The 11564-nt window shown below is 42.4% G+C and overlaps 1 protein-coding gene across 1 annotated transcript; it reads right to left on the bottom strand.

Moving 5' to 3' along the window:
* Window positions 1-2093: 2093 nt before the first annotated feature.
* Window positions 2094-7216, bottom strand: BCL2L10 (BCL2 like 10). Its single transcript, XM_072148210.1, has 2 exons — window positions 6717-7216; window positions 2094-3635 (listed from the first exon to the last, which is right to left on the bottom strand). Exons 1-2 carry the CDS (start codon window positions 7104-7106, stop codon window positions 3504-3506), a joined length of 522 nt encoding a protein of 173 aa, XP_072004311.1. The 5' UTR covers window positions 7107-7216; the 3' UTR covers window positions 2094-3503.
* Between the last annotated feature and the right edge of the window lie 4348 nt (window positions 7217-11564).

Genomic DNA, 11564 nt, shown 5'->3' with positions numbered 1-11564 from the left:
CCGGGATGAAGGACTGTATGCAAATGAGCCTGAGGGGCTCTAGGCTCCATAGAGGTTAATGGAACCTGGAGCCCCTCAGGCTCATTTGCATACAGTATTTCATCCTGGTGGTAGATGTCCTTTGAATGTACTGATCTCATTCCCCTGTCACTGACCTCTTGCAGGTTCATTTTATTATTGCCAATAAAGTATTCTTGTATATGATTTGTTTCTGTGTCCAGGCTTTTCCGTCACAAGAACATGTTTGTTAAATGACAGGGACTTTTTGTGGGCACTACCTCCATTTTAGGAAATATTCATAGGTTTGAATTTTTGCTGGGAATTCACAAAACTTTAGAGACTCCTAAAAAGGGATGTACCATGTATACCTGAGCACAAGCAGAGGCCCCACCAGTTTATACTCGAGTGAGTCATCCAGCAGGAGAACTTACCTGTTCTTTAGCTGGATGACAGTATCTTGGGGGCAGTAGTTCCCAGTAAACTATCTCCTCTACAATCTATTCTTAACGCATCACCCAGGCTTTCAGACCAAACCCTACACGGCTGCAACCAGTCTGTGCCAGTCACTGCACTGGTTACCCATCCACTTCCAAATACAGTTTTAAATCATCACCCTCATGCACGATGCTGCACCTCCCTACCTCTCCTTTTACATCTCAGTCTATCGCCCAACCTGGGCTTTTCAATCTGCCAGTGATCTTAAATTATTCTCAACTTTAATTTGAACCTTTCTATCAGGTCTTCTCCTGAGCTGCACCAATTCTCTGGAATGCCCTACCTAAGAATATTAGACAAATAACCAACCTCCAAAACCCATATCTTTAGGGAATGTGTGATAAGTTTGCCTAACTCCATGAAACTTCAACTCTTTACTCACCTATCCTGGCCTAGTTGCTATATTTCCCACCTTAAGCTTATACTCCAGTCAAAAAGTTTTCCCAGTTTTGTGGTAAAATTAGATGCCTAGTTTTATATTCAGGTTAGCTTACATGGCAAGTAGATGTATTTGTCTTTTATTAATTGAAAAACAAAGAACAACAGATTCCAAAGAATGTATGTTTTAAATGTAATAAAGCAAAATGAGAATGAGTTATTGGTATTCTCATTACCCTAATGAATTTATTCTTAAAGTTTAGAAAGTAAACACTCCAAAAAAAATATAATCAAGAAAAACCTCATTTTACTGGGGCACAATGTGTAACATTTCAATGGAATACCAGTCACACAGATTTCCACTAATTGAGAGGAAAAGATATGGGCACGTCTCTCTCCATGACAGAGGTGCCGTACCCATTACATTCCATCTCTTTACAGATGCCGCCAGTCACTGATTGCTTGTCTCCCTCTAAATACAGTTTAAAATAATCACCCTCATACAAAAACCTCTGCATCTATCACCAAACTCGTGCTCTTCAATCTGCCAGTGATCTTACATTAATCTCTACCTTAATTTGAGCCTCTCACTCATAGCTCCAGAACTTCTCCCGAGCAGCACAAATTCTCTGGAATGATCTTAAAAAAAAAATCTCTTTAAGCAAGACTATCAAACTCACTAACTGCATGAAATTTTAACTCTTTACTAACCTGTCCTGTGTCCCCCTCCGGTCTGTTATCCAGCAAAACACCAGATACCAAGCTACAGGTATCTGGACCATTGACCTATTCCTGCCCTAGTATTCAAACTTCCTTCTTGTATTGAAATCCTTATTTTTAATAACTTTAATCTGAGGTGTATTACTCTGATAATACAATAAATGAGTGACCTTGGAATATCAGCTTTGTACAACTGTTCTAGTTGCAGGTTGAAAACCATATTTTACGGATTTATGCAGAAATACAATGAGTATAATACAGCCCACGCTAAATATTTTAATTTGTCTAACAATATATTACCTTGAAGTGTGTTAGGGGTTATTGAAAAAAAAAAAAAAAAAAAAAGCAAATGGCCATCAAATTCCCTGTAAATACAACTACTAATTTAGGGAAAAGTTCTTTGAGTCAAGAGGAAAGAAGGGCTCATCTAGCTTTTCTACAAGTCATATAAGCTACACTTCTGGTAAACCTTTTATTCTTCAAAAGATGCAAAAACAGAATATAGTCCAATGACTGCCAAGTATGCACAATTTATTTAACAATTAAAAAAACAGTAAAAATACTGCCCATCCCACATCATATAAGAGATATACATGGCGTACATACACAATATAGTTATAAAAAAAGCCTTACAGAGATAGCCAGATCTCTTTGGCCAATACAAAGTATGATAGTCTAGCATAAATATGATTACTACACAGTTAAACAGTGAAATATTTATCAAAAATTTTCACTTGTTTCCAATTTTTTTTATTTTAAAAATATAAAACACTTAAATAATAAGATATAAATCTTCGTGCAGACTTGGGATTATGTTAGCTGGCCTAATAGCCAGAGCTGTAGCCATATCGTACAAGGCTAGAGATAGAGCCAACTCCTATATGTCATGGCCGAGATGCAGTACCTGACAAAACCCAAAAGTAAAGGAGTGGCACAATAAAATCTCTTAAAATAATGAAGCCAAAGAAATTACAGTGTGGTTTCAAGTCTGTTACAACTTTGGTTAAATAGAATTTATCAAACACTGGATACCACAGTAAACAAAAGTAAAAGAAATTTATTTGTCCCCTACAGCCTAGATTTTACAAGGCAAGTATATTTAGGGGTATTGAAAGTGTTCACATAAGTAAACTGAAATATGTGACCACTACAGACAAAACCAAAAGGTTATGGGGATATATTACATTCCATGTGGAGATGGCACATGTAGCACCCATATGCCCGACATTATGATGCATTGACCATACCAATTGGTGGAGATTGAGGCAACATCTCAATTCTAAATCTAGATTTTACAGTTGCTGAATATCTCCGTATTTATTTTACTTTTACACACATATTGGATGTAGTCCTCTAGTATAAAGAAATGTGAGCCCCAGCTACATTAGGAAAGTATCAAAGCATGATATGCAAATTATTATATGTATGCGTGTCACCTGTACATTACCTGCAGTAAATTGGAATGTGATTCACCATTTTTATACTTACTTTATTGTAACAGTGATCCTAAATACTGAGTGACGTAAAATAACACAAAACAACCTATATAAATAGAATTTACTAGTAAAACCTAAACAAAAAAGTGCTTGGTCCGAGATTAACTGAACATTTACATAGTAATGAAATGATTTTTGTAGGCTTATTTTCCCCATTTACCAATCACACATCTTCAGTTTGTAAGTCTTCAGAAACATCACAATCTTTGCACTGGCAAAAGTGGAATACGTGTGGTTGTGGATTTGTGTGTGTAAAATACAACAGGTGTAAAGATTTAGAAATTAAACATTTACTTCAGTTCAGTCCTTTATAAAAGGTCTTTGGCATCAATGGCGAAGACAAAAGTTCAGAGAATCTTCTGGTCCAAAAAGATCCTATAGTCTTATCGGAAGTTCATGGTCCGTTTGTAAAGTTCATCTTACTGCCAGAAGGAAAACTAATCCTGCAAGTCCAACTCCAGCCGCAGCCATCAGGGCATTGGAAAGATGACTGTTCTCTTGTCCTGGGAGGTTGCCTTTTTTGTTGCCAAGTTTTTGGAAACCCTCCTGAAAAATACATATAAAAAACAATATTGTTAATTATTTTAAATCCTTAAAGAATCACTGATGGTAGAGGTTAAGTACTCACGCCCTGCCCCTGTGATGTGCTGGAACATCCTTTTGTTAGAACCTAGAACAGCTGCATTATTTAGTAATTATTTGGTATGCAACTTACCCAGAGGTGCTCTGCCGAGTGCCTCTAGGATTTCCCCACTCCTCCGGCCCTGCAGTGTTCTGCCTACAGCATTTACAGAGAGTCTGACGTCACCAGCTCTCTGCCAAACTCGCGCATGCGCATTGCTAGACCCGGCGGAGCGCCCTGCAGCGACTCTCTGCAAATGCTGTAGGCGGAACACAGCACGACCGGCCGGGTGAATAAGATAAATCCAGGCGGCGCCTCTTGTTGTAACAAGAGGATGTTCCAGCACAGGGGGACGGGGAGGAGAGTAATAAGCATCTACCATCAGTGATTCTGATGGTAAATGTTCTTTAAAGTGGTTGGCTGACTGCTTTTAAAATTCTTCAGGTGTGCTGGGGAGGGGGAAAAAAAAAACAAAAAAAAAAAAAACAAAAAAAAAAAAAACAAAAAAAAAAAAAACAAGCTGTACTTCCCTCCTCCTTTGCTCCCGGTGTCCTAGGTGACCGCCTCGCTGGGCAGTGCTCCTGTTTGTTTACAGGGGCACTGAAGCTGTGCCAAGCTCAGCCCTCTCATCTCCATACCTCTGCATCTGATACAATGCTGGGAATAGGGATGGTTTGGTGTGGCCGCCGGAAGCCAAAAAGAGCAGACAAGACACCGGGAGCTACAGAGGAGAGTACATCCCCAGCCCGCAGAATTCCAGAAACAGTCTGACAACCCCTTTAAGAATACAACCCTATGGTAGTGTCCAATGCATTTCAACATGCATGATCCTCATAGGTGATAGGCTATGGTGTTAGGCTATGGTGTTAGGCAGTGGCTTACTACCCCTTACCCTTACTAGTTCCACATTCACTCAAGGCCCAAATTCTGGGTGTATGGGGAGTCTATAAATATTGGCCAACAGGTTTCTCATATCTTTTTCCCCCTCATTAAAAGAAACAGACCGATAGGTGAAGATTATAAAAGATGAAAATACTTGTATAGGGCTGCGGAAGAGATTGGTGCTCTATAACCAGGAATTAAATGTGGAATTAGGATCACACTAACAACTGGATAAAAAAAAAAAACGTCACTTCCAAGTCTCACATCTTACATAGCAGCTTCATCAACACTTGTCACAGATAAAGCTACTCCATCTATAAAATCTTAGCCTCCTCCAGCAACCTGGAGCCTTGCTCTACTCTGACCCATTGGTGGAATAAGACTTTACCACAAAGGGGCAGAGACTAACTGGAGCAGCTGTTCACTGGATCCTTATTCAGCAGAATGGAGTATGGAAGCAATAGGCTCCAGATGGTTGTGTTTGAACGCTGCTTGGCAGAGGACTGTGTAAACAAGTTATACCCTCAATACCTTCCGGAACTCTGCTCTTTACAATTAATTTGTGCAAACATCTTTCTGCCTCGTGATTTTCATTAACCTCTTCCATGTTGGAGGAACTATGATGACTACTTAAACTTCTAGGTATTGTCAGGGTTCGGCTCTGGCGAAGGTGTGCAGTACAAAAATTTCTCACCCGACAACGAAAAGGAAACTTGCAAGTAAACAGAGTTCAGTTGCCAACATTACAATAGGAAATTTCCAGGTAGACATTGTTCCCATATGGGACAATAAGGTTAAAGACACAACTAGATGTTGGATTTCACTGAAGCCAGTAGTGAAATATAACCAGTGCACGGTCTGAGTAAGCACCAGTCCTGGTGGTGTGTTTTAGCCAAGTTGTTTCAACTACCCATCACATCACTGACAAGCGACTGCTGTGATTTTTATGTGGCACTAGGAAACCCCCACCACACACAATCACAAGGGAAACTTATGCTTTCTGCGTTTATTCCACACGTGAGAGAAACTAGAACAGACTATGGTAGATTTACCGTCATTAACCAGAAGCGAGGAAAGTCCCTATTACCAGAGTCCAGATGCTTACAATACAAAGAGCTTGACTTATGGCAGAAGAGGAGTGAAGTCTACTTTATACTCAATTACTGAATGGTAGAAGAAAATATACAGGGATCATCTTCCAGAAGTAACTTGAAGCCCAATATCAGGAGACTATGGGTAGAAAGCGTATCCAGTGGTTCATAAGCCACCACCACCTATCCCTGTGGCCCCCAACCAGTTGCTGTCCAGCTGTCACAAAGCTAGAACAACCCCCTTCATGCTGTAGGAGAATCTGTCAGCTTTACAACAGCTGGAGAGGCGCAGGTTGGACACCACCGAAGATGCTACTGATATTTTCCAGCCACAGACACTACTGATATGTTCTCACATACCTACGTCCTAATGCAACCCATGCCATGAAGACAATACAATGTCAAATATTACCAGCTAGAACCAAGTACATCCAAACACAGTATATAGAAAGATCACATCCATCATGTAAATAACAGAGGTGGATTCCAAACAAAGATATCCTTATTAAGGGATAGAGGAAACCTATAAATAGAGCTGTGTTATGGTAATAAACACCTATTATCTTTATTACTTATTTTTCCTCACTACCAGTAGGAGGATACAATGTAACAATCAGCCCTATTCATCTCTTCTACAGAATCAATAAGGCACACAAAGGGATGCCAACCTCCAACACATCCGCTGCCAAGGTCTGCCAATGCCCAGCCTGGGGTAAGTGAGTGTTCTGCATAGAAACATTGCTGTGTGGGTCATGGGGTAAAAGCACATACATTCTCCTTATGTAGGGGGACATGAGAATTTAGATCACAATCCAGCAATCTGATTGGTGCACACAATCACACCAGGAATTTCATTCTCCATAGTGGAAAAATCTGTGGATTACACTGAAAACTTCTCTAGAGGCTGCCCAGGACATGGACCCCCCAGACTGCAGGAGGTGACAGATCCTCACTCATCCACTACACTTCCACATCCCGGCGAGACACACAACTATGGGCCGGGCACTACGACTCCCATCCGGTGACAATTACCCATCCTCCGCTCCTCTGGAACCAGTCCCGGTGCTCCCGGATGAGGAAGTGGCTGAGCACCGCCGCCAGCTCCCGGGGGGTGCCCGCTCCGCTCCTCCGGTGCCGCTGCGCCAGGCCGCCCGCGAACACGATGAGCACGAGCACCCGTCCCCAGTTGAGTCCTCCCTCCAGGGCCACCTCCCGGGCCACGTTCTGCAGCAGGGCCCCGGGCTCCACGTCCACCTCCTGGCAGGACGCGAGCAGTGCGTTATTCTCCAGGTGCACCTCCTGCGCCATCCGCCACAGGCTCTCCGCTACTCGGGACGGCGGCTGAGGGGCGGCATTGCCCAGGCAGCGCTGGAAGTAGTCCTCCAGCAGGGCGCGCGTCTCCTCCTCCAGCTGCTCGGACATATTCACACACGACAAGAACCCAGTGCGGCAGACCACGCCCCCTGTCCTGGCCTCGTACAACAAAGACGGCTCCGAGCTCTGCCGTTCACACGATGCGGAGCGCTCCCACAGCTTCACCTTTTGTACGTCGCCTCCTGGGTACATGGCAGCGGACCACGCCCCTCCCGCTGTGATTGGCGGGGAGCACGGCACGCTCTCCATTCATCAGTCTGGGAAAGAATTTTATTCATGCTCTGTGTCCGCTCCGCACGCCCTCTGCTGGTGACGCCGCGTATAGCCGCCTAGTGTGTGGCATCCCTGCCCTATTGTACTGCCGTCACCGCATGACAGGAGGGAACACAATGTACTGTCCGTGCCGCTGCTGTGACGTGTGCCGCTCACGTGACCCGGGCACCTTCCCGCACACCTCAGATTGTCACATTCCTCACATTATTACACATATTCTCATCAGCAGGCAGGAAAGTGCAGTCATCTCTGTCATTTCCTGCCCCTCAGAACCAGGAATTGTCTTCATTCATGTGTGTAATGGGGGACTGTCACCCCTGAGCTAGAGGTGCCCACCCCACATGTTACAGCCCTATACAGCGCACTCCTCTGTTATTCCTCCTGAATATGTATTAATAAAGCGGCAACTGAGTGTTACTCACCTCTTCTCACAGGGATGTGCAAATACTTAGGCCCCTGCGTGGACACGGAGCCTTGTGTGTGGGCACAAGATTCCCCTGCTTCATACACAAAAATGATAAAAGGAATCCCTGTCTGCCAGGTGACCTTTTACAGTGTTGGAGCTTCAGTTTGGCCCAGCAGTCAGGGGCTCCTTGCATCATATTCACTATGATGAAAAGTGCCAGTCTTATGGCATCAGCCACATTGTTTCTAACTTACTGATCATTTCAGAGCGCTGCACACTCTTCCAGAGATAGGGCGTGCAATGGGTTCTCCCAATTTGGCCTCATGTACATGACTGTATGTATTCTTATTTGTTCCTTGGAAATACCAGTCACTTGTACTTATTTCATAGAATACTTCAAAGACACCTCAACGAAAAAACCCTTCTGCAGGTCACTGGGTCCACTGATTGCCAATTTGTTAGGGTCAGGGCCGCCATCAGGGGAGGGGGGAGCTGAGTATGACTTTGTTCAGGGGCCCCAGAGGATAAAAAGGGTCCCAAGTCACATAGAACCCTCCTCCCTTCCCATAGTTGTGATAGATTTTAAGTTGCAGGGAACTCACTGTGCACACAAAGCTGGATTATCATTCTGTGGGGGCGAGAGGGGCCCCAAACGTCTTAGTTGCGGCCCTGGATAGGGTGGCGCAGTTTCCGTTTGTAACGGACATATATAGACAATCATAGGTCTGTTACCCTTCCAGCACACCACGCTTCTCCTTATACTGGTTGTAGATACCATCAATTTCTAAAATGGAACGTACAGTAAACATATTGTGATCACAGTTCTGGGCATAGATTTGTGCTGTTTTGCAAGTACACAATTAAGTGTTCCTGCCGGGGAGTGATGACTTGTGACTGCTCCTACTCTCAGATGATACATTTTGACCTTGTTTGGCATTTGTTTTCATATTTCTATACTATTCCCCTTGGCGCATGTTCATGTTGTTTTTTTTAATTACTGAATTGGCATCAGTTATTTGGCCTGTTTGCAAGTCTGTTAATAAAGTCATGTCATCTAAACCTCATTAACTATTCAGTAAAATAAGTCACTGTATAACAACCTTTAGTAAACCATCTTTCAATGTAAGGTTGGCAGGTCTTATATGTAAAGCAAGTTCTACAGTCTATAATATTGTATATAAATGCCTGAGCTAATGAATTTAGTTGTTAACAAGTACTACCGGTATTTATTTTTAGGGAAATTAAGATGGTGCTCTATGATAAGATACTGGGGGATCCATATAATGTTCCTGCACAATGGCCTCCACCACTGCTCTGGACATTCCCTTTCAGTGATATATATGCTGCAAACCTCCTGCTGACACATTGGGGCTCATTTACTAAGGGTCCGTCGGACACATTTTCGCAGGGTTTCCCGGCGATTTCCGTTTTGCACCGAATTGCCCCGGGATTTTGGCGCTTGCGATCGGATTTTGGCGGATTTTGCATGCAACAGAAATCAGGGGGCGGGCCGTCGGACAACCTGATGGATTCGGACAATGCGCAGGATTTATCATTTAGAATTGTGTTGCAAGACACACCCTTACAAGCACCGGGAAGAAGCAGAGGCAGACCTTGGTGCAGAAGCGACGGTTGTGGCGCACAAGCTTAGTGAATCACGGCAGACCCGAATCCTCGTTGGACAACGCACCACGGGATCGCGACAGGACCGGGGAAGTAAATCTGCCCCAATATTTAAATTTGAAAAAAGTCAATTATTTAGTGAAAATTCAACTAAATCACAGTAACATTCTTTACGGTCTGTATTCTTGTACCTGTATTTGCAGATAAGGCCCCTTTCACACGGAATATTTGCAGACAAGGAAGGAGAAAACAGGTTAAGAACAGATGAAAAACACAATGTAAAATGGGACCTGCAATCCCTAGTTTGTGTACAGAGGAAAAAAAACGTTTTTGTGGAAGGGGGCTAACACTCATAGACCCAACAGAGAATCAGGTCCATGTGCCTCAGCTACTACACACTTGTATCTACGTGACAACAGAACTGGTTACTTGGAGTTTCACAGAACTCTATAAACCAGATTCACAAGTTAAATATCCATCGGACACAAAAATATTTAAATATTAAAACATTTTTAAATGTATTAAAGTATCAGTCATGGGTTATCATAAAAGTCTTCTGCTTCAATTCAACCAAAGAATGGTAGCAAAGTTATTCACAGGAACAGTGTGTTCTTTCCACCGGTGAACATGTGCTATGTCAGGTTAACATAAAAATAGCAGTTTCTGTTACAAACCCTGTAAACCTGTTGTACATTTTTTTAGGTCTGTGTAATGTTTTCTAAGAATGTAGTTCAATATTTAGTTATTGTATTTGTTTCCTTGTTTTTTTAACCATCAAAAATAACTTATCACTTGTAACTGAAGGGACAAGTTATAGATCACTGGGGTCCAAATACTGTGCAGCAATGGGAGAAACAGGGCCAAAACATGCCTTCACTGATAACCAGTGCAACATTAACCTTTATAGGATTGCCAGACAGTTATCTTCCACAGCCCCGCAGCAGTCCGTGGATCACTTTCTGGAGAGCTTTCTGCTTCACTTCAACTATTCAATTATATTAGTCAAATGCACAAGTCCTAAAAATTCCGGAAGCCTTAAGCCGGGTCTTATTCCAGCTTCTAAAGAAAGAATACACGTCACTCCTAAGATTGGGCGGGTGCTCAAATAGGGTACCAACCAGTCTTAATTGTTTAAGAAGAAATTTGGTACTCGGTTTTTGCAAAATATAGGAAGGGATTTTTATATAGAATGTTAAGCAATCCAAAAAGTGTAACATTTCGATCCACAAGGGATCTTCATCAGACACGGATTGGGAGGAGGGAAGAAATGTAAAGATATGCGGAAACACTGCTGTAGCGCAGGCTGGGTGGAGGGATGCAGACATGCCGCAAGAGAGAAGGCGCTGTTGGATTGCTTAGCATTGTAAACGAGCTGGGACAGCTAAACCTTTGCACTTCCCACCCCTGCCTCCTCTCACCGACATCACTCTCTGGCTGTTCGGAGATCTGCCCCTAACGAATTTCATACCCTCCCATTTTCTTATTTTCCGCAAAAATAAAATATCAGATACTCATCCTTCTCCCTTCAACATCTATTTTCCAATCTATGGGGGTCATTTATCTTATCTCCGTTTGTTTTGGCTAGTTTTTGTCTTTTTTCTTCTGCTTCTTTGGTAATTTATCTTGCTTTTTCCTTGTGTTAAATGGAGGATTTTTTTCAGATCTCTTTTTGAGACATTTGTTACAAATGTTGCACAAATGTCTCATGTCATTTCTTTCCATTTTCTAAGTTTTTCTTAAGTATTGTTTTATCTGGAGATTTGGGGCCAAAAAAATGTCGCAAATTGTACACAATTTGAAATGATTAATGTCATTTGCGACATTTAGTACATCTGGAATAGAAATAAATGTGTGTTACTGACAAAAAAAAAATGTCTGGTGGACATTGCAAAATGTCCCCAAAAAGGCGCAAAAATTGCAATGCAGAAAAAATGTCTCAGAAAACACAGGAAGAAGAATAAAGATAAATGACCCTTTATGTATGATGTCACCTGTACAGCAGCAGAATGATGGAGGACGAGGATACTGGGACAGCAGGGTAGACCCCAAAATTGATGACCCTTCTAGTGGTGGTATGAACATGAACATGATGTCTATCTCTGCCAATATTACTTCCACTTTCTTCTTGTTTATATAGAAAGATTTCTTCAGTTAACAATTAGAGTAAAAGTGTCCCCTCATGATTTTAGCTTCATACCAAGTCA

This window comes from Engystomops pustulosus, chromosome 4, assembly GCF_040894005.1.
Source record: "Engystomops pustulosus chromosome 4, aEngPut4.maternal, whole genome shotgun sequence".
NCBI classification, from domain to species: domain Eukaryota; kingdom Metazoa; phylum Chordata; class Amphibia; order Anura; family Leptodactylidae; genus Engystomops; species Engystomops pustulosus.
The sequence above is the reverse complement of the archived record's forward strand: the minus strand, read 5'-3'. Positions and strand labels throughout refer to the sequence as shown.

What these genes read in the sequence shown, in the direction of transcription:
- BCL2L10 (XM_072148210.1), bottom strand. Translation starts at nt 7,106, where the DNA reads ATGTCCGAGCAGCTGGAGGAGGAGACGCGCGCCCTGCTGGAGGACTAC. An exon ending in TCCAGAGGAGCGGAGGATGG is followed by an intron (nt 3,636 to 6,716) that starts GTAATTGTCACC and finishes TGTATTTTTCAG; the next exon opens with GAGGGTTTCCAAAAACTTGG.